The following is a 23721-nucleotide window of genomic DNA, read 5'->3' on the forward strand; positions in this document are numbered from 1 at the left end:
CAAAGGACACTGGGAAAAGTGGCCAAGTTCAGGGACAAACAGGCTGCAGCTTGCAAATAAACAAAAACCTGCAGCTCAGACTTTTCTAACAGCCCAGGAAAAAGGACATTGAAAGGCTATCCCGCGACAATGGGCTGAAATGGAAATTGAATTAAATGGCAGACTCTGTGGCGTCTGTTTCCTTATTTGGGAAGGCCTACGTGCCTCGGACAGTACAGACGTGCCCCGCCATCAAGGTAGTGGATTGTAATTGGACATTATCGATTAGGGTGATAAAGCTCTCATCGATGGATTGGGTATTCACCTGGGACCGCCCAAATGGGCGCAAAAAATCTTGTGGATAAAAGATGCTGCGCAGTCCACCACTCGCTCTCTCAACTGCAGCTTTCAACAGCCACCAACAACGGTAACCCTTCACCGGCCAAGAGGAAAGTCATCCACGCCATCGATGGAAGGACCAGAGCCAAGGACAAAAGCGACGAGCAACGGACTTCCAACACAGCCAGACAACGGATCCCAGATAAGGCCATATCTACCTGGTATTTGCCAGTCACTTGGAAGTTACGTTCAGGTTTTTTTCGTGTGTATTAGCTTAGAGTTCACCTTGATGTGTGTGTGATTGACTACTGTTAACAATTTGTGAATAAAAGTATTATTGTACAAAACAAATTGTGGGCATTTGTCTGTCGTATACGGGTTAAAGACACGCTGTGGTTTAGGCACAACAATAATCAAAAATAAAGTTGCATTTTGACACCTCCAATCAACCGGACAATCATCTCTTATTAGGAGATAAAATATGAGCTCCTACAGTGGCACAAAGTCTGAGCTACAATAGTATGTTTCTTCACCTACACATTAAAACTCCCTCGGGCAAACATTCCACCTCACAGTGTAGATTAAGATAAAGCTGTTGGACTAGAACCACTCGTCAGATCTGACGACAGGTAACCGTGAAAAGCAAGTTTCTACTCGACTGGGTAATGAGAGGCAGCTTCACAGAGATTCCCTGTTATACAACCCCTGGCTAGCGAGCAACTAAGCTTGACTCAGAATTTTCACAGAGCATCTTTGTCTTGCTTTTCCCCAAGTCCCTTGGGCAGAGCTTTGGAACTTGCTGTTACTTGAAGAGTCTGGTTTTTAAAAATGCATTGAAAAAACTACTTGGAGCCGCATGATGAAATAAATTAAAGAATGGGGTAAAGAGGAGAAAATAGTTTGTCGAGAATGTAAGGCACTTATTCAGGGATGAAAAAAAAATCGGCTTTAATTTCTCTCTGGCACTTATAAGAATGACTGCTCAACTGTATGTGATTTCATTCTTGTATCGAGGTCAAGCAAATAGACCCGTTTCTACAATCCAGGAATGGGTTAGAAACTGTTCCTTTTGTTCGCAAAGTTGAATCTGAATGCGAATGCAAATCTTAAATTTACTTTCAGGTTTGTAACATTTTGTATCAGGATTGAACAGAAATTTTTAAAATATGATACTTCCAAAGGACAATGGTCCCTTGATGATATAAGGAAAGTTTGGGGAAAAGCTACCCGTTTGAGAAATAAAGACCAGACCAAATGGTCCCTGATTGTAATGAGCCAGTTCCGAAGGATAAATGAGACCATAGCAAGTACCAACTATGATTGTGAAATAAAAAAACCAAAAGGAGCAATTACGGGCAGTTGGTGAAGAGCTAAAGAGAGAAAAGCCCAAGCTCGAAAAGCCAGAAAATTTAGAGCAAGAAGTTGCCAGACTTAAACGTGAAGTCTATGAGTTGAATTTATCGAAAATGAGTTACGATTAGGAAAAAAAGAGTTAGCGTTGGAAAATGTGAAGCTTAAAATGGAAGTATCAGGACTTCTGATTCAGAATAGGGAACTGAAAGGTCAGATACCGGAGGAACTCCTGACCTGGGGGAATGTCTGTTCAATGGGCCCTCAACACCATGCGACTGAGGCCCATCCCTGAAACAGTAGATTTGATCCCAGAAGCCCAGCCTTTTCCTCCACCTCTCCCAGTTTGTGAGGTATTACAGACTGCTCCTAACGTAAGACAGTCCGCCCCAATGAGAAAGAAGTTAGCCGTAACCGCAAGCCCTTCCGCGGAAGCTTCACTTCATGTGGAAGTAAAAATAAATAAATAATAAGCATTCGAAAAAGAAATCACCAAAAGGGGCCACAGAATCCGAGTTTGTAACTGAGTCGGAATCCTCGGAATCCTAGCGCGACTCTGGTGAAGAGATGAATCAGGAGGAGGAAATACCCCAAAAGATAAAACAAAGCCCCGAAGGACTCAAGGCATATGGTTAGCCTCTGAAAGTCAAAGAGGTATAAGGCCAAAGGTCTATGGCATAAGGTCACAATGCATTGAAAAAACTAAGAATAACCTCGAGAGATGGGGACCAAAGAATTACCCGAGCCAAATATGTCCAACAGTTGGTCCACAAACCAGTTGATCCGGAAAAGATTGAGAGATTGTCTAAAGAATTACCTAATCCCAAGAAGTGGGGTATGGGGACATGGGAAGGCCTTGAGTGATTCTGACATATTTACAATCTCCACCCGTTGGACAATGTCAAAGTTTTGGCAGTAATGATTCCTAATCACAGCGGACAGCTTTCTAGAGAGGTTAAAGAAGCACTAGGGGATGACGAACAACAGCTAGAAGAGGGAAGGGCTGTAGTTAAGCAATGGCTGTTAAAGTATAACCTGCCAAAAGCTGATTGGACAAAGGTTACCGCTTGTATTCAGAAGACAGAGGAAGTATCAGAATATGAAGAAAGGTTGAGGAAAGTATGGATAGAGCACTCAGGATTTGAATTGCCGAAGGGACAGGACACTTGGGACACAGGTACGGCCCACTGTCACCGCCCAGAGAAATGTATTAACGAGAGCCGTACGGAGAAATGTATATGCCTCCGTCTCCTCCCATCTCTGCTCCCATCTCTACTCCTCTATCTCATCCACTGTCACCATACAGAGAGTCTGCATACAGGCCCGAAGAGGAGCTGGTATAGTGGATACATTCAAGAAATTATCACTGCAGCGACAGGCTGTCAGCTATCAAAAAATTAGAAAAGCCCGTCCTCAGTCTCCCTAACCCTGCCTCTCTTCACTCTTTGATTGACAACAGGAGGGATGGCTTATATGTATTATTGAGGGTGGGCGGTAAAGAAGTATTTTTTGGATACAGGAGCAGAGTTAACATGTGTTCCTCTTGAATGTGCAAAATTGTCTCCTTTGGATCACAAAAAAAACTGCAGCCCATGGTTTAGGGGTCGATACACTGATCATCAAAATAACATGAATTGATTTCTCCAGTCTGGATAGGCCCAGTGGACCAGGCCATTCTGGGTCTGGATATTCTAGCCTAAATTCTTCTTTAAACTTTGAAAATGGAAAAGTAACATGGTCAATTTGAACCTTCAGGAGGATCAGCTTTATGATCATCCAATGTGGGCCAAAGATAAGAATGATTGTGGCCTACTGAACATGGAACCGGCATCATTCACTGGAACTGCCCCACCATGTACCAAACAATATCCGATCACCCCGTCCTCAATTGAAGGAATTCGGCCTATTGTTATGGGTCAGGGTTTAGAGAATCCCAAAGTGTATCATGGAGTTCACCTGACCCACAACTTTTAATAGATTGTGCTATGGGGAGCACACGGCTCACTCTACAGGTATGGTATAGCAGGAAATAGACCAGTGGTTTTTAAAACAAAACAATGTTTATTCTATGAACTCAAATTAACCTTTCTAAAACAAACAGTGAACATCTTAGCAACCAGTAAATCAAATACACCCCCCCCCCAAAGAATACAACACTAAGTAATCTGTATGCTGTTTTCTTAACATCCAAAAGACTTAACAAACCTCCAAACAGGAGCACATTCAAGATTGAAAACATTTATACTTCTTCTGAATTCACTAAATGATCCATAGATAGTTTTTTGGATGGCAGAGATCAACAGCAGTGCAGCTCACAGACGCACCCAAGCTTTCTCAAACTGAAACTTAAAAGCAGAACCAGAGCTCAGCTCCACCCACACTCTGACAGCACTGCAGTAACATGAGCAGCTCCATTTCTTGAAGGTACGTTTCTTAAACACCCATTTCTTAAAGGGTACTCTCACGTGACACTATAGTAAAGCAACTAGAGGACAGGAGGGTATTGATCAAAACACACAGCTCATTGAATAGCTCAGTTTGGCCTGTAAAAAACGCAAATGGTATAAGGCGCCTTACCATTGACTACAGCAAGTCAACTTGTGTATTGCTAAGAAAGCCCCTTTGGTGGCTGACCCTTCCACCATTTTTAATGCCCTAACACCAGAATTCAAATGGTTTTCAGTTATAGACATGGCCAGTGGCTTTTGGTCGGTACCACTAGGTACAACCATAGTTTACCTTTACCATTCAACAGCAACAGTACACCTGGATAAGACTACCACAGGGTTTTCATAATAGTCCAACTGCATTTCACATGGTCTTCCAAAACCATTTAAAGGAATTTCCTGAGTTGCCCTTCACCATTATCCAGTATGTAGATGACATTCTGTTCACCACCATTAAAGAATAGGATCATGAGAAAGATTTACGTGTTCTTCTGGACCATCTCAGCTGGAGGGAACATAAGCCAGCATGGCCAAAGCACAAATCGCTCAACATGAAGTTATCTATTTAGGTCAGAAGATTTCAAAGGGTAAAAGAGAACTTACCCAAGACAGGACACAGGCAATTCGTGCTGGAGAAGAGCCCACCACTGTCCAGAAAGTGAGATTTTTGGGGGGTTTGTGTGTTTGTGTAACTTTAACAGAAGTTGGATTGATTCATACACACAGTTAGCACAACCATTGAATGACCTCTTAAATGGAAATCGGAAATCATCCTTACAACAGAACAGAAAAAGCCTTTGTGAATCGGAAACAGGCCTTGTGTTTAGCACCAGCTCTAGGAATTCCAAATATCGGGAAACCATTTACCTTATTTCTTCATGAGAAAGAATTATATGTGACAGCAATCTTAGCACAGGAACATGGGGACCAACAGAGACCAACTGGGTACTATTCAGTCGTCCTTGGATTGGGAAGTTGCCTAATAACCATAGAGGCAACATATAAAGCTATAATAGTGACTGCAAGCATTGTCCTAGATCAAAAACTGACCATTAAATGCCCTCATACAGTTCATGCGTTACTTTCAATGAATAGAGTCACAAAAGTCACCTCAGACAGATGGACAACATGGAAGCCCGTGACCTCCATTTCCAAAAGGCAAGCCCGGTAAATCCATCATCTATGCTCCCACTTCCCGAGGAGCAAAAGGGGGGAGGAGAAGAACATGACCGTGTTCAGATTACAGAGGAAATGGAGGAGGCGCGCCTGATAGAAGATCTATTACAAACCCCAGGCTTAGTTTTGTTTCCAGATGGGTCCCTGTGATGTTCTCTGCTTTCTTGATAAGAATGGCTTTGATGTGTAGAGTTCAACAAACAACGTCAAGCTATGTTGATGAACAAAGCTAATTTATTAACAGTACAAAGGTTGCGAAATAAACTGTTATAACTCTAGCTATAGATCTCCTGAAAATACTACACTCTCTCACTCCTAAACACCTTCTCTCAGAATTAAGGGTGTCACGTGATCTACGTGACTGCTCTTCATCACCAGTTGGTGGTTAGATGTATTTACATAAAATTGTTAACCCTTAATTCACCATATAATATCCAGACTGTCACTGTCCCCTTTTGTTGAAAATGGCATTCGGAAAGCAGGAAGGGCAGTCACGAGCCTGTACACCATTGTGGTAAAGGGAAGTTTGCCCTCAGGGACATCAGCTCAACCAGCTGAGCTAAGGACCCTTGCCCAAGCATGTCATGTGGCAAGAGATCAAACAGCTAACATCTATACAGATTCAAGGTATGGTTTTGGAGTAACTCATGACTTTGGTCACGTATGGAAGAAAAGGATTCCTCGCCACCGCAGGAACACCTATTCGAAATGGGAACGAGGTACAGGATCTCCGAGAATCCTTAAAACTACCAAACGAAGTTGCCATTCTGAAATGCAAGGCCCACACTAAAGAAGACACCGCAGAAGCACAAGGAAACACCTTTACAGATCAGGCTGTGAAAGAAGCCTCCTTACAATGCAATCCTCCAGAGGAACCGAAACAAATCTACAGATTGGGGGTGTGCAGCCTGCTACAAGATCTACGTAAAATGCAGAGTGGGTGTTCACGAGAAGAAAAATGTATTTGGATGGAAGTAGATATCAAATTCTGTCAGGTTGGCATTTGGAGACAAGCCGAGACCAACAGACCAGATGCACCACAGTCACTGATGCCCTATTTGGCCCAACTGATCCACTCATGGGGACCGAACAGATCAACATCCCTCAACAGATGTTGGCTCGCTCCAGAAGAGCTGGTGGGGTCAAGGATTCAAGAAACATGCCCAGGTGGTAGCAGACCGTTGTGTCACCAGTCATAAGAACAATTCAGGACCTATAATATTCATGCGTCGGTTAAGAGGTTCTGCCCCTGCAGGACCATTTCAGCATATGCAGGTCAATTGCATTACCCTTCCGCCATGTCAGGGATGCACTGACATCCTGATAATAGTGGACAGGTTTCCAGATGGAGAGAGGCCTTCCCGGCCAGAAGAGCTACAGTCAGCCACACGACTAAGGTTTTATGCAAATACTATGGCCGGGATTCTCTGAGCCTACGCGCCGCAATCGCCCTCGGTGCAGGGGCGGAGAATGGGGCGATGTCCCCATGCCCGGGTGAAAACAGGTGCAAATCACTCTGGACTTACCTGGTGGAAGTCCAGAGTGCTTCTCCATTTTGCAGGGGGCTAGCAGGGCCCCGGAGTAATCCACGCAGCTCTGGCTGCCGATACGGGGCCCTGCACTTCTGGCCGCATGCGCGCGGCAACATGGCGGACCCACACAGCGGACCGGCCCCGACAATATAGGCCCCTCCCAGATCACGCGGGCGATCGGGTCCGACGCCACTCCTGCGATTCACCGAGGACCGAAGCGGCGCCAGTTGGGGGCCATTGAAAGAGGCCTCCGCGACGATTCTCCACCGGCAACTGGCCGAGTTCCCGCCGGCATGGTTCACTCATTGTTCCACCCGACGGGGCCTTGGAGTGGCGGTTGCAGACTCAGTCTACGGCCCCCCTGGTGGGGAGGCAGGGGGTTCCTTCAGTGGAGGGTGGGGGGCCTCCAGGACGGCCCGGCGCGCGATCGGGGGCCACCGATCAGCAGGCCCGCGTGATCTGGGAGGGGCCTGTATTGTCAGGGCTGGTCCGCTGTGTGGGTCCGCCATGTTGCCGCGCGCATGCGGCCAGAAGTGCAGGGCCCCGTATCGGCAGCCAGAGCTGCGTGGAGTACTCCGGGGCCCTGCTCGCCCCCTGGAAAACGGAGAATCACTTTGGACTTTCTCCAGGGAAGTCCAGAGTGATTTGCGCCTGTTTTCACCCGGGCACGGGGACATCGCCCCATTATCAGAGAACTCCGCCCTTAATTCCCAGATGGGGAATATCAGTTAGGGTAGACTCAGACAATGGAACCCACTTTAAAGGCGCTGTTTGCAAAGAGGTTTATAAACTATTGAATATCCAGTGGGAGCTACATTGTCCTTACCACCCGCAATCCTCAAGTGGAACGCCCGAACCGGACCTTTAAAGAGTGATTATCAAAGTATCACTAAGGTGGAATGTCATGGCCTCAAGCCTTACCACTAGTCCTGAGCAGTACCACAGCAACAACAACCAGAACAACGGGCTAGAGTCCATTTGAAGTAATTACTGGCAGGCACATGTCCTTGCCAGGGACTGTTGACTTACGATAAGCTGATTGTTATTTGATGAGTGATGCATTACTTAAATATTGTCAAGATCTAACGAATGCCATCAGTTCTGCTTCTTTGCAGGTATTGGTAGCTTGGGGTGACCCTCCTTAAGGCGGACACGACTTTGTACCAGGTGTTGGAGTCTATGTAAAGAAACTGCGGAAGGAACTGTTGGGGTCCAAGTGGGAGGGATCCTATCAGGTGCTACTCAAAACCCCAGCGGCTGTGAATGTCCAAGGAAAGAAGTCCTGGATCCATGCCTCACATTTTTTTAAATTTAGAACACCCAATTCATTTTTTCCAATTAAGGAGCAATTTAGCATGGACAATCCACCAATCTTGCACATTTTTGGGTTGTGAGGGCGAAACCCACGCAAACACGGGGAGAATGTGCAAACTCCACATGGACAGTGACCCAGAGTCGGGGTCGAACCTGGGACCTCGGCGCCATGAGGCTGCAGTGCTAACCCACTGCGCCACCGTGCTGCCCGCCATTCCTCACATTTAAACGAGTTCATAATGGTTAAAATTAATTTCTGTAAAATGTTTGCCGCCATTTTGATTTTTGGTAGACTTTTTAGCTGAACAGACCATTGCCAGCCCACAAAAGCTCATTAGGAGTTAAATGATAACACTGCTCTTTATATGTCCAAGGTATGTGCCAAAAATGTCAATGTTTCCAAATGTTGTGTATGTATTACGATTCCCATCCACTCAGGGGAAGGTATTCCCTTTTTGTCTATTCCTTTTAGTACTTTGGAGACTGCAGAATGGTACATTTTTTATAAGCATCACCCGTTCTTCCCAAGCTCGTGAGGGAGCTAATACATTTTGGGGGAACCAAATTTTGGTTCTACCTGAGAAAGAGGGCTCAGTTATGGAGGTCTGCAGGTTACCTGCTGACTACCTTTTCAGGGTGGCACCAACCCAATTACTACAGGGAACAGAATCCTCCCCAAATAAACCTCCCAACCACCTTCACTCAGGAGGGATCAGTATGCTTGACATGTTATAACCCAAGGGACTGGAAATGGGATATAGTAATTGCACCCACTATTTTAATGTAATTAGGGATTATAAATGTTCTCCAACGTTAATAGAGGCCGCTCTTGGTTCCTCCCTGTTGACAGGCCTACACATTTCTACCGGCAGTGGGAATTTCTCAGACCACTGGTACCCAGAAGATGTTGCTCACTTTTCTTCTTGTAATGGTACTTGTTTTGTTTGTAACCACAGGGCCTATCCTTGGCTTTCACATTTTTGGTCAGGATATGTTATCTGGCAGTTGACTTCTGGTGGCGGCATGTAGAGGTTTAGTCGCACGTTGGGTGGCTCCTGCTTGAGGCGTGTTTTTAGGAGTTTTAATGTCTGGTCCTGGGGACAATTTGTGAATGATTGGGTGCAGGAAGGTATAAAGAAGGCAAAGAATGTCAAAGAGTCAAAGGAAACAGCCGTGAAGTAGGGAGGGAGTGAGAGTTCACCGTCGAGTGAGACGGTGGAGGCTGGTCTGTTGGGTGAGGCCTCACTGCTTACGGCAGAGAAGATGACTGAGGTGATGTCCTTGGAGCTGAACAAACAGTTCTCAAAACATATGGAGGTGTTGAGAAAGTAGATGGCGGTGGCATTGAAGATGTTGGAGGAGGAGGCAATTGCCCCGGTGAGGGTGGCTGTGGCGAAGACATCGGCCGAGGTGAGGGAGCAGGGCGAGAAGATGAAGGGAGTTGAGGAGGCCATGTTGCAGCACAGCGATCAGCTCAGAGGGATGAGCTGCGGAGGGCGGTTGAAGACAATCAGGGGCTGCAAGCAAAGCTGGAGGACTTGGAGATCCTCTCGAGGCAGCAAAATCTGAGCATTATGGCGGGCTCGAGTCCGACGGAGTACTTTGCCTAGGTGTTGCCGGAATTGTTGGGGGAGGGAGACGAATCCTCTCGGTATGAACTGGACCGAGCTCATCGGTGGCTGAGGCCTATGTTGGACAAACATTGGTTTAGGCCTCAGCAACCGAAGAGCCAAGGGCAGTGATCATCTGTTTTCACAGGTACCACATGAAGGAGAAGGTCTTGAACTGGGCAAAGCAGAAGTGGGAGGTGCAGTGGGCTGGTGCTCGTGTTTGCATTTATCAGGAATGGACGGTGGAGCTGGCAAAGAGGAGAGCAGCTTTCGGCTGAGTGAAGATGGGATTGTACAACAGTGGGGTGCTGTCTGGAGTAATATACCCAGCGAAGCTGAGGGTGACCTACAACGCCAGAGAATTCTATTTTGAGAAGGTGGAGGTGGCGGAGGCTTTTGGGAAAGCAGAAGGCTTGGGACAGAAATGGAGAATGGGACTGAAGAGGGGTGTGGACTGCGAAAGGGGAGTTGGGAGAGTGTATAAATGTAGTTTTGACCTATATCGTTATTTTCATGTTGTTACAGAGGTTAAGTTTTGAGGAAGGTGCAGTGCTCCCAAAGCTAGTGATATCGAAACAAACCTGTTTGACTTTAACCTGGTTTTGTAAGACTTCTTACTGTGCTCACCCCAGTCCAACGCCGGCATCTCCACATCAAGTTTTTTATTGTTATTCTTTGTTGCAAGTTTTATTTTGCTGAGATGTTTGTGTTTGATTGTTTTTCATGGGACTGGACGGGAGGGGAGGGGAGGGAACACCTGGTCGGGGGCTTTCACAACAGTAAACTTAAGTCGGCTAGTGAACGGAGGTGTGGTGGGGGGAGGGGCTGCGGAGATTGGAGCCTGACGAGCAGGTTTCAATGGGCCTAGGAGGTGTGAAAAGTGGGAGGGAGGGGATCAATACTGGGTGAGGGTTTTCGAGAGGATATGCAGGGGGAGATTCTGGGAGTGGGGAGAGGGTTTGATGTTAACAATGGATAGGGACAGGTCAGGCTCATGGGCAGGGCCCGGAGTTATGGTGATGGTAGATAGGAAGGGATAGAGGGGGGGTAAGAGACTCCCGATTAGGATAGTTACGTGGAATGTGAGGGTGTTAGAAAGCTCAGTCAAGAGATCGAGGGTGCTTGCACATCTGAAATGTTTGAAGGCTGATGCGGCGATGCTGCAGGGGACACACTTGAGGGTGAAGAATCAGGTGAGGCTTAGGAAGGGCTGGGTTAGTCAGGTATTTCACTCGGGATTTGATGGCAGGCACGGGGGATAGCGGTCCTGGATCGCAAAAGAGTACGGTTCCAAATGGAGATAGTGGTGGCGGACCAGGGCTGTAGGTGTGTGATAGTGACAGGGGCATTGGAGGGGAGTCTGTTGGTGCTGGTAAGCATGTAAGGTCCCAAATGGGATGATGTGGGGTTTGTAAAGAAGGTGCGTGAGGCCATCCCGACTTGGATTTGCATGAATTGATAGTGGTTGGAGACTGCAACTTGGTGCAGGAGCCAAGATTAGACAGATCATGGCCGCGCTCGCTTGTCCCGTCAGGAGGGGTGGCGAAGGCGTTGGCTGGGCTAATGATGCAAATGGGAGGAGTGGATCCTTGGAGGTTTTAGCACCCATGGGAGCGGGGGGTATTCATTTTCCTCTTTGGTTCATAAGGTCTAGTCACGGATTGATTTTTCTGTGCTGGGGAAAACGCTGTTGGCTTGGGTCAAGGGGTCAGAATATTCGGCAATTGCGATATCGGATGATGCACCGCATTGGGTGGATATGGTGTTGGAGAAGAGGGCAGTGCAGATTAGATGCCGAGGTTGGAGATTCGATTTGGGGCTGTTTGGGGACCAAAGGTTTTGTGATAAGATTGGGAAAGTAATTGAGCAGAACGTGGGGTTTAATTGCACGGAGAAAGTTTTGCAGGCGATGGTATGGGAAGCTCTGAAGGCAGTGGCGAGGGGGGAGGTGATTTTGTTTAAGGCAAAGGTGGATAGGGAGGAGAGGGAGCAGCGGCAAAGGGGAATAGACAAGATGTTGGAGGTAGACAGGAGGTATGCAGAAGACGGGGATCCAGCACTGTTGGAAAAGTGGAAGGAGTTGCAGGTGAGCTTTGATCGGCTGTCCCCAAGGAAGGTGGTGTGCCAACTGAGGCGGGGAAGGGGAGCAGTCTATGAGTATGGAGAGATGGCAGGAAGCAGGTTGGCAGGCCAACTTCGGAGGGAGGCAGCGGTGAGGGAAATTGTTCAGCTGCGGGATAGGACAGGGAAGTTGGTGGTGGCTCCGGACCAGATTAATAGGGTGTTTGAGGAGTTTTATGAGAGGTTGTACAGGTTGGAGCCACCGGGGGAGGATCGGGAGATGTTGGAATTCCTGGATGGTTTGGAATACCCGAGGTTGGAGGAGGGAGGTAGGGCCACATTGGAGGGGGTGATAGTGGAGCAGGAGATAAAGGATGTGATTGGGAGGATGCAGTCGGGGAAGGTAGCAGGGCCGGATGGGTTTTCGGTCGAGTACTACAAGAAATGTAGAGATACGTTGGTGCCGTTGATGGTGGGATGTTTGCGGAGGCGACAGGGAAGGGGGTCTTGCCATAGACTTTGGAACAGGCATCAATCTTCCTGTTGCTCAAGATGGATAAGGATCCGACAGAGTGTGGGTCGTATAGGCCCATATCACTCTTGAATGTAGATGCAAAGGTGTTGCCGATCAGGCGGCGTTTGTGAAGGGGAAGCAATTCTTTTTGAACACTAGGAGGGTTTTGAATGTAGTTATGGCACCGGCGGATGGGTGGGAGACAGAGGTGGTGGTGGCGTTGGACGCCGAGAAGGCGTTTGACTGAGTAGAGTGGAGTATTTGATGTCGGTTTTGGAGCAGTTTGGGATTAGGCCACGATTTGTGGAGTGGGTAAGACTGCTGTATCGGGAGCCGAGGGCAAGTGTCCGCACGAATAACGTGAATTTGGGGTATTTTGCTCTGCGCCGAGGGACCAGGCAGGGGTGCCCTCTGTCCCTCCTGTTGTTTGTGCTTGCGATTGAGCCTTTGGCCATCGCGTTGGGGAGTTTGAAGGTGTGGAGGGGCTAGTGCGGGGGCAGGGGGGTGTTGGGGGAGCATAGGGTTTCTTTGTACGTGGACGACTTGTTATTGTATGTATCCGAATTGAGGTGTCGATGGGTGGTACATTAGAACATAGAACATAGAACAATACAGCGCAGTACAGGCCCTTCGGCCCACGATGTTGCACATTGGGGCTGCTTCGGGAATTTGGGTCTTTTTCGGGGTATAAGCTAAATTTAGACAAGGGTGAATATTTTGTGGTGTCTCGGTCAGGAGTGGGGGTGGGGGTGGAGGGGCTGCTATTCTGTAGGCATCGACCCACTTTAGATATCTGGGGTGCAGGTGGCATGGGATTGGGGGAGGCTCAGTAGGTATAATATTACTAGTCTGGTGGGTGACGGTGAGAGCGGATTTGACAAGGTGGGATGGTCTTCCTCTGTCACTGGCAGGTCGGGTACAAGCAATTAAGATGAATGGGTTGCCGCGGTTTTAGTTTATTTTTCAGTGCCTCCCGATCTTCCTGCCAAAGGCATTTTTAAGGAAGTTGAAAAGATGATCACCTCGTTATATATGCAAACTCTTGATGGCCCCCGGGGAAATATTAGGGGAGTCTGGTGGTCGTGGCGACATTGAAAATCTGGAGGCAATTGCGCCAGTACTTTAGGTTGTGGGTGGGGTTAAGGGAAATGCTGATTCAGAGGAATCATAGATTTGAGCCAGGGAAGTGGGATGGAAGTTTTCGGAGATGGGAAGAGAGGGGAGTTGGGGCATTAAAGGATTTGTTTTGGGGAGGCCGGTTTGTGAAAACGGAGGAGCTGGGGCCGAAATATGGGTTGGGGCAGGGGGAGATGTTTAGGTATGTGCAGGTCCAGGATTTTGCTAGGAAGGAGGCTCAGAGCTTTCCGGTGGCACTGGCCCGCACACTGTTGGAAGAGGTATTAACGACAGGGGAAATGGAGAAGGGGTGGTGTCGGCGATTTATGGGGTGATTTTGAAGAAGATAAGGTATCACTGGAGGGGATTAAGGCAAAGTGGGAGGAAGAGTTGGGAGAGGCATGAGGAGGGGTTGTGGTGTATGCGAGGTTGGAGCTGATACAGCTGAAGGTGGTGTACAGGGCACACCTCACAAAAAAAAGGATGAGCCAACCCATTAAGGGGTAGAGGATGTTTGTCAACGCTGTGGGGGGGGCCCATAAAATCACGTTCATATGTTTTGGTCCTGTCCAAAACTGGAGGGGTATTGGAGGGAGGTCTTCAAGGTAATCTTGAAGGTGGTACATGTGAAACCCGAACCAGATCCCCTTGAAGCCATATTCGGGGTTTCGGATTGGCTATGGCTGGAAGCGGGTGCGGAGGCAGATCTCTTGGCCTTCGCCTCGTGGATCGGCCGAAGGCGGATCCTGTTGGGTTGGAGGTCAGCTTCTCCACCCTGTGGCCTGGTGTGGCGAGGGGACCTGCTGGAGTTCTTATCACTCGAGAAAGTGAAGTTCGAGTTGAGGGGTGGATGGAAGGGTTCTACTATTCACAAGCTTTGTTTATTATGCATTTTCAATAATTGGATGACATTGAACATTAGGTGGGGGGGGGGGGGGGGGGGTGGGGGGGGGGGGGGTGGTGGTGCGGGGGGGAGGTTTGGAATGTACATGTATATATTGTTGGTGATTATGTGTGGGGTGATGGTGGATTCCTGATTCTTTTTCTTTGGTGTTTGTATTTAGAATATTGAGGGTTTGGGGTTGAGTGGGATGAAGGCATTGCTGGCCAGGGGATTCCCATTGTATTTGTTACTGTTGATTATTTGTTGATTGGTGTAAATTTGATGAAAATGTGATAAAGGAGGAGAATAAAAAAATATATTTTTAAAAGGATCATGTCATCTGGGGGATGTGATAACCGCTATTCGTTATTTTCCTTCTCTATTAGAGGTAACAGGGGTAAGAAGTAAATGTGCCATTACTATACGTGATAGATTTCTTGCTCAGTTCATTCCTTTTTATTGGGATGCCAAGGTAGCCAGAGAGTTTAATAAGTCAATAATCATTATAGAAATTCCCATACCAGCCTCCCCGAATCGGCGGCGGAATGTGGCGACGAGGAGTTTTTCACAGTAACTTCATTTGAAGCCTACTTGTGACAATAAGCGATTTTCATTCATTCATTTTGTTTTCTAAAAGCTAATGATACCTCCATAGCCCTGTTCAAGATTTCCACTGACATGCTAGCTATCCGTACTGTGGCCTTACAAAATCGGATGGCTCTTGATCAACTGATGTAACTGTTAGCCCCAGAAGGGCATCAATTATTTCAGGAGGAAGAGGGGAGAATAATACACCAAGTAAATGCATTAAGATGTTTTTTTAGTAAGTACTGGATCTGTTCTCAAAATACAACATGTAACACACAATGTCTTATGATGTTATTGTAATGGCTGTGTGTAAACTGTTCTGATTAGGCAGATGGTAGTTTCTGGGTTGACCAATTCCCAAATTCCCAAAGGGAAACTTGATTGAGCTATCACAACAATTTGCAATATGTATTCTATTATGAGACGGCACGTATATTGAAGTCAGGTGTAAAAGTTCCACTACCAGGTTTGGAATTTTTAAATATAAACTAAAACATTTATTAACAAATTAAAAGAAAACTTAAACACACAATTACATTTACACAGTTAAAACAAATCTTACAAACACTTCTACTTTGGCTTACAAATGAACAACCATACAACAGTCCTTATAAATTCTTAACCTTTAAAATACCAGTAATACATTCCAGCTTCCTGGAACTATTGGACACTTCGTTGGAGGTGGGGAGAGACTGCTTACTTGACAGATCTGCCTCAGAACAGCACATTCTTCAAGATCTCAGCGCATACCCGAGGCCAAGTGGCCTTCTTCGAAAAAAGGGTGGCATGGTGGCTCAGTGGTTACCACTGCTGCCTCACAGAGCCAAGGACCGGGTTCAATTCCCGGTAATTGGCTGTGTAGAGTTTGCGCTTTCTCCCCGTGTCTGTGTGTGTTTCCTCCGGGTTCTCCAGTTTCCTCCCATAGTCCAAAGATGTACAGGTTAAGTGGATTGACCATGGTAAATTGCCCCTCAGTGCTCAAAAGTTAGGTAGGGGTACGGGTTTACAGAGGAGAGGGCCTAGGTAAGGTGCTCTTTTAGTGGATCGGTGTAGACTTGATGGGCTGAATGGCCTCCTTCTGCACTAGGGATTCGATGATCTCATTCAGCCATTCCTCACATGTAGCCTTCAATCTTTACAGAAATATGTTTAAATTCTCTTTCATTTTGAAGTCCTTTGTTTCAACCATCTTTGGAAGTTACCTTTTCCAGAATATAAAAATCCTTCATGTCTTTATGGCCATTACTTTCAGGAAAAATAAACTTAACATCACCTTATTCATTTATGATCATTACCAGTTGTAAATTTTTCTTTTATTTCTCTTTGAACTCCAGCAGCTAACAATTCAACTCTTCGCATCTCCTAATGCAATTTCCCATCTATGCTGTATTTACTTGTATCCCATCTTGGCTTGTTCATCTCCACTTCTAGATGCAAGAGGTGGGGGGGGGGGAGGGGGGGAGGGGGGGGGGGGCGCGGCGGGGGCGGGGGGGGGGGGGCGCGGCGGGGGGGGGGGGGGTGGTATTAGCCTTTTGAACGCCATTAATGTATCTGCTTCCACAACCTCCCCTGGCAACGCGTTCCAGACACTCACCACCCTCTGAGTAAGAAACCTGCCTCGCACATCTCCTCTAAACTTTGCCCCACAGACCTTAAACCTATGCCTCCAGGTGACTGACCCCTCCATCCTCGGAAAGAGTGCATGCCCATCCACTCTATCCATGCCCCTCATAATCTTGTAGACCTCTATCAGCCACCCTCAACCTCCTTTGTTCTAATGAAAACAGTCCAAGTATATTCAGCTCTCTGCATAGCTAATATCCTCCAAACCAGGCAACATCCTGGTAAACCTCCGGACACTAGATAGTGGGAGGTCTGTTCCTCCCACCCTGTCAGGCCCGCATAACCAGTCATGATTAACATAATTAACTGTGGGGATTCTAGGTGTGGAACTTTCGGCTCTGGAACGGATTAGTGAAGGTCCCTTGCTGATCAGGGACTCGGGAAATCTCCCCCGATCTTACATTTGGAAGCTCATTAATTATGCATTGGCGAGCAGCTCCCTCCGAATCACATGGTTTGTCCACCCTGCTGTAATCTAATGGAGTGGGAGATCACAACGTCATTTATAAATGCCATCATGCACTCAAAGCATCATTCAGCTCAGGGATCTATCAAATTATCAGCAGTGGGGGATGGGTGGAATCTTAACATTCTGCACAAACTCCACCCTCAGCCCTTACTGGGCAGAGCTCAGTACACACAGCAGGCATGCAAGCTTCCCAACCTCTCCTCCTCACATCTCACCACATCACATCTCCTTGTCTTAATGGAGGCCAAGCTTGCTCACAACTGGGAGGAGAGATCCCAGACTGGAGGAAGGAATGTGGACTTCCAGGACCTCTCCAAATTCTAGGAGGATGCTGCTGTGTGAGAGGGGAAGGCAGAGATCGCTCCTGTGGGGAAGGCGAGATAGGCCTCTCCCAGAAGCCAGTGCAAACAAGCCCTGCATGAGTAGGTCACATCCTGATATTCACAGTTGTTGTATTCAGCCTGTTCATGAACTGACTCTATCTCTTATCTCTTATAGGCAGCAGTCGGCCCAGACACACCAGCACATCCAACATAATCCCCAGCCCCAGATCATCTCGAAGATGCTGATGGTCCATTTGAAGAAGACCTGTCACAGTGCTCACCTGCACAGAGATCCACACCGAAACTTCACACTTTGCAGTTTCTCTCCCTCCACCACACCAACAATAACAACACTGATATTTACAGGAAACAGAGGGTGGGATATTCCAGCCCCGCCGGCTGCTGGATTGTCCAGTCCTGCCGAAAGTCAATTGACTTCTGTCTGGCCCACCAAAACTCCCGCGGCAACTCTTGTTATGGTGAGGCTAGAAAATCCCAGCTGTAAGCATTCTAGAAACTTCTCACTCACAGAACAATGAATGGTGAGAGCAGTTTGCACTGGTTTGTATTGATGTCTTTGTATATTTAAATGCAGTTTAATCATCTCTTACCCCTTCAGCCACTAGTCCTGTTCCACAAGGCACATCAAGGACCAACGTATTCTCTCGATCTCCCAGATATACAGAGTCCACAGTCTCCACACCGAAACTGGGAGCCTGGTAATCCATCACACTCATGTGCTGTGAGTAGAAAGAGATTTCATTCATGCAACCTGGTCACTGAAGAGTTTTGTTCTGTACAGTTTGTATCTTAGAGCAAAGAGTGAGAGGGGCTGAGTCTGGAACAGTGAGATAGTTGAAGATTGGTTATAATTTTCCAAAATTCCCTGGACGGTATTCTCCATTTATGAGAATAAGTGTTGATGCCAATGCAGGATTCATGGACTTTCACAACAGCAAAACTGGTGGCGAATCTGGATCGATTCAACAACTGCGAAGGAGCGAGCAAAGGCGCAATGTGGAACACAATCGGTTCCAATGAAAAGCGGTGCGGGATTCGCCGGGTGTGTGATTGACACTCAGCAGGCTGACAAGCTGTGGACACATATAAACACCACTCCCCACACACACCATCCCTTCCAACAAGATGACAATGGTTGTACTGGGCTCACCTATACAGCTGATGGGTCATCACGGGCCAAAGGGCATCTAGGGGGTGGACTGGGACACCAATACTACCCGTGGCCCTAAGTTCACAGTGGTCTGTTAGCGGCTTGCGCAGCTGCATGGCTGACATTCCGGTTGTGGCAATGGTATTTCCTGTCCGTCCACCCCGACCCCACAGCCCACATCCTGGCCAGCCCCCACAATTCCCCCAGCCCTGGCAGAAACCCCCCGCCAGCAGTTGCTTGCTATATGTAACAAGTGGATCATTGCTGGGCATCAACCTTTTACAATTTATGTAAATTTAAATATATATCTGCAATTCATTTTTTCCAATTAAGGGGCAATTTAGCGTGTCCATTTCACTTACCGTGCACATCTTTTTTGGTTGTGGGGGTTGATGTTTTGGGTAGGCTGGGTCGATGTGGACTGCACTTGATGCAGAGTAGCGAGAGACAGACCTCCAACACTTGATAAGATGCAACACGATTTTATTTCACATCTAAAGTATAATACATGTTCAGCTGTGGATTGATACTATGCTGACTTGACTGGAGACCTGATACTAGCCTAACCAGACTTACTAGCTACCACATGGTGTTGCACTGGCCAGCTCACGAACTCTGACTGTCTCAGAGGCTGGGTCCGGAGAGAGCGGGAAAACTGGTGCCCTCTGGCTTTATAGTGGTCTTGTCCTGTCTGGTGATTGGCTGCTTTGTTCTGTGTACTTACTGGTCATCCTGTGTGTCAATCACTGCCTGTCTGCACTCCATTATATACATAGATGTATATTATGACAACTCCCCCCTTTTTTTTGTGTGTGTGGAGATAATAAATATGAAGGCGTATGTGTGTGCGTGACTACATACAGTGAGCGGTCCCGGGAAAAGTGCGCGGAATGGTCACTCTCGTCAATACTTAGGCCCTGCATTTGTGTGATGGCCTGCACCCGTTCCGCTCGTGGGTCAGAAAGGATTGCAAAGGTTCATCCTTACCCTGAAGCCTCTGCTGGAAAACATACCATTCAAAGCTCTCATTCATCTCAATGTCACAGTGGCTGTCGAACTTCAGTGGGACTGTTTTAAATTTTGTCTTGTCTTCGCCTTCAGCGAATGTAAGGGAGTTGTAGATGTGGTTGGTGTGGTCCCCGGCTGTGGAGAGGAACAGTGCGATCTTCCTGACGTCCGATGTGGCCTCGAGGTCGGTGGCTTCTCGATAGAGTTAGAACTTTTGTTTGAAGATCTTCCAATTTGCACCGAGGTTGCCGGCGATGCGGAGCTGCGGAGAGGGCGGATGTTTTCCATGTTACAGAATGGCTGTTTGCTGGTCAACGCTGATTCACTCAAGGTAGGTCCGTCAATTTTCAGCATCACTCACTGGTACCATGATATGTTGGGTAGGCTGGGTCGATGTGGACTGCCACTGATGCAGTGTAGCGAGAGACAGGCCTCCAACACTTGATAAGATGCAACACAATTTTATTTCACATCTAAAGTATAATACATGTTCAACTGTGGGTTGATACTATGCTGACTTGACTGGAGACCTGATACTAGCCTAACCAGACTTACTAGCTACCACATGGTGTTTGCACTGGCCAGCTCACGAACTCTGACTGTTTCAGAGGCTGGGTCCGGAGAGAGCGGGAAAACTGGTGCCCTCTGGCTTTATAGTGGTGGTGTCCTGTCTGGTGATTGGCTGCTCTGTTCTGTGTTCTTACTGGTCATCCTGTGTGTCAATCACTGCCTGTCTGCACTCCATTATATACATAGATGTATATTATGACAGGGGTGAGACCCACACAGACATGGGGAGATTGTGCAAACTCCACATTGTCAGTGACCCGGGGCTGGAATCGAACCCGGGTCCTCTCTGCCGTGAGGCAGCAGTGCTAACCATAATAATCATCTTTATTATCACAAGTAGACTTATATTAACACTGCAATGAAGTTACTGTTAAAAGCCCCTTGTCGCCACATTCCGGCACCTGTGCCACCGTGCTGCCCCCACAATTGATATAAATGGCATGGATGAAGGAACGAAAGGTATGGTTGCCAAATTTGGTGATGACACAAAGACAGGTAAGAAAGTAAGATGTAAAGAGGACTTAAGGAGGCTGCAAAGGGCCACAGACAGGTTAACTGAGTGGACAAAAATCTGGCAAATGGAATAAAATGTGGGAAAAGAATGAAAGAGAAGCTCAGTATTTAAATGAATGAGGAGCTCTGAGGTGCAAAGGGATCAGGGTGTCCTCGTGCATGAATCTCAAAACGCAAGGGCAGTAAATAATTAAGAAAGCTTTTAAATTGTTATTGTTTATTCAAAGAATATAAAAGTAGGGAGGTTTAGCTTCAGTTGTACAGGGCATTGGGGAGATCACATCTGGAGTACCGTCTGCAGTATTGGTCTCCTTATTTAAGGAAAAGTGTAAACACTTTAGAATCTGTTCAGAGAAGGTTGACGAGACTAATACCTCAATTGGTGGGTTGTCTTCATGAGGAAAGATTGGACAGGTTCGGCTTATATCTGCTGGGGTTTAGAACGGTAAGAGCTGACTTAGTGAAAACATATAAGATCCTTCTGCACTGTAAAGATTCCATAAGATACCGGCGTTCCTTCAGTGTCGCTGGGTCAAAATCCAAGAAGTCCATTTCTAACAGCACTGTGGATGTACCTGATCTGTTACATGAGTTGGTTTAACATGAGTTGGTTTAACACTGACTGCAACTGGATGCAGTAAGACGGGAAACAGGCTTCCGACACAGGAAATGGTTCAACACTGTTTATTAACCCTGCTGATTGCTGTACATAATCTGCTGTGGGTTGTCACTCTATTAATCTAAACTGATAACCTCTATCTGGCTTGACCAGACTGGCTCACTGTCCCATGGAGACGGTGCTCACTGCACTGTGCACCCTGACTATCTCTGTAGCTGTATCCAGTGAAAAGAGGCAGAGTCTTGATGCCTTGTGTGTTTTATAGTGGTGGTGTCCCCTGCAGTGTCCTGCCTGGTGATTGGTTGTTCTGTGTCCTGTGTGTTTATTGGTTATTCTGTGTGTCAGTCACTGCCTATCTGTATCTCATTATATACATGAGTGGATATTATGACAGTACCTACACCACATGGACTGTAAAAGAAGAAAGCTCAGTAACACCTTCTCAAGGGCAATTAGGGATTGGCAAGAAACTCTGACCGAGCTAAGGAAGACGATGTCCCAGGAATGAAGAGAAATAGCATATGAGGGGAAAATCTCTTCCCGTTCCTCTGGGGGATGCCTCCACAACTACAACAAGAATGTTTTTTCTAGTCGCCATCTGGTGCAAAATGATAAATACAGTTAGAATGGATATGTGGAGGCACCAAACAGAGTAACCATGGCAACAATGGTCACAACAGGTGTGAGATGTAATTCATTCCCCAGTGGTCAGTTCCGGATGGTAAAATGAGAGCGGGAATGTTCTACCTGCTCATAGTCGTCAGCCCAAGAGTCATAAAAGTTCACTTGTTCTTCCACTTCCATTTTGCCGTATAAAGTGATTAGGTTCTTGGTGGCTGCAGCCACATCAATTCCAGAATTTTCCATCTGTGGAACAAGAAAACGAGGCAGTAAATTGAGGGTCAGAATCAAACATCCCATCAAAATTCCTTTCATTCTAAATGGAAAGAATTGGAATGAGCCGGGAGCATCCAGCCTGTGGAAAATGTGCAGTTTGTTTCAGCGTTGATTCAGAAAGCATTTAGAGTCGCCCCACTCCACAGCCGGCGTCTGTGGGGGGAGGTGGCAGAGGCCGGCAGCGCTGTAGCCCTGACACCACGGACAGGCACCCAGTGCCACACAAAGATGAACGACCTCGTCAGGGAGCCAGGGTGAGCCCTCCCCCGCTCGATATCCATATCCCCCATATCCCCCCTCCCCATATTCCCCATATCCCCCTCCCCATATCCCCCCTCCCCCATATCCCCCCTCCCCATATCACCCCTGCCCATATGCCCCATATCCCCCCTCCCCATATACCCCCTCCCCATATCCTCCCTCCCCCATAACCCCCCTCCCCCATACCCATCCTCCCCCATATCCCCATCCCCATATCCCCCTCCCCCATATCCCTGCTCCCCCATATCCCCCCTCCCCCATATCCCCCCTCCCCCAAATCCCCCTCCCCATACCCCCCATATCCCCCTCCCCCATATCCCCCCTCCCCCATATCCCCCCTCCCCCATATCCCCCCTCCCCCATAACCCCCCTCCACATATCCCCCTCCCCCAAATCCCACTCCCCATACCCCCATATCCCCCCTCCCCCATATCCCCCCTCCCCCATATCCTCCCTCCCCCAAATCCCCCATATCCCCCTCCCCATATCCCCCATATCCGCCTTCCCCCATTTCACCAAGTGAATCCAGGCCTAACCTTAACCTCTGCAATACACGCGCAACTGATGGCATGCATTCATATACCTGTCTAACACTGTTGCCTTTTACCCCTGCCACCACCCCCCACAGGAGAAGCGTGCACACAACACCAGGGAGCATGTGAGGACTGGAGGTGGCCCAGCTGATGAGAGGCCACTGACCGAACATGAGGGAAGGGCCCTGGAACTGGCTGGCGGACCTGAGGACCGGGAGGTTGCTGATGCAGAGGTCGGGGGCCCACCAGCAAGTGAGCCACCGACAGGCCCGTCCCCATGTCACCCCTCCCCCATATCCCCCCTCCGAATATCCCCCATATCCCCCTCCCCCATATCCCCCCCTCCCCCATATCCCCCTCCCGATATCCCCCTCCCCCATATCCTCCCTCCCCCATATCCCCCCTCCCCATATCCCCCCTCCCCCATATCCCCCCTCCCCATATCCCCCTCCCCCAATCCCCCCTCCCCCATATCCCCAATATCCCCCTCCACCATATCCCCCCTCCCCCATATCCCCCCTCCCCATATCCCCCTCCCCATATCCCCCTCCCACATATCCCCTCTCCCCCATAGCCTCCCTCCCCATATCCCCCTCCCCATATCCCCATATCCCCCTCCCCATATACCCCCTCCCCCATATCCCCCCTCTCCATATCCCCCTCCCCCATATCCCCCCTCCCCATATCCTCCCTCCCTATATCCCCCTCCCCCATATCCTCCCTCCCCATATCCCCCCTCCCCATATACCCCCTCCCCCATATCCCCCTTCCCCATATCCCCTCTCCCCCATATCCCCTCCCCATATCCCCCTTCCCCATATCCCC

At 48.0% G+C, this 23721-nt stretch overlaps 2 protein-coding genes across 3 annotated transcripts in view; one reads left to right on the forward strand and one right to left on the reverse strand.

Annotated features, from left to right (window-relative positions):
- Nucleotides 1-23721, forward strand: part of LOC140393543 (methyltransferase-like protein 27) — a 278746-nt gene that overhangs the window by 221730 nt on the left and 33295 nt on the right. The window lies entirely within an intron of this gene.
- The window catches only part of LOC140393954 (methyltransferase-like protein 27), a 46215-nt gene that overhangs the window by 13958 nt on the left and 8536 nt on the right, over nucleotides 1-23721 (reverse strand). Inside the window, exons 2-3 of one of the 2 annotated variants that reach the window (XM_072480643.1) lie at nucleotides 21953-22072; nucleotides 17936-18064 (exon numbers count right to left, since the gene is read on the reverse strand). In XM_072480643.1, the coding sequence (XP_072336744.1) occupies nucleotides 17936-18064; nucleotides 21953-22072 (249 nt within the window). The remainder of the gene's footprint in view (nucleotides 1-17935; nucleotides 18065-21952; nucleotides 22073-23721) is intronic. The other variant, XM_072480644.1, reaches the window with a different exon arrangement.

Source organism: Scyliorhinus torazame, chromosome 17 (genome assembly GCF_047496885.1).
Source record: "Scyliorhinus torazame isolate Kashiwa2021f chromosome 17, sScyTor2.1, whole genome shotgun sequence".
NCBI lineage: Eukaryota > Metazoa > Chordata > Chondrichthyes > Carcharhiniformes > Scyliorhinidae > Scyliorhinus > Scyliorhinus torazame.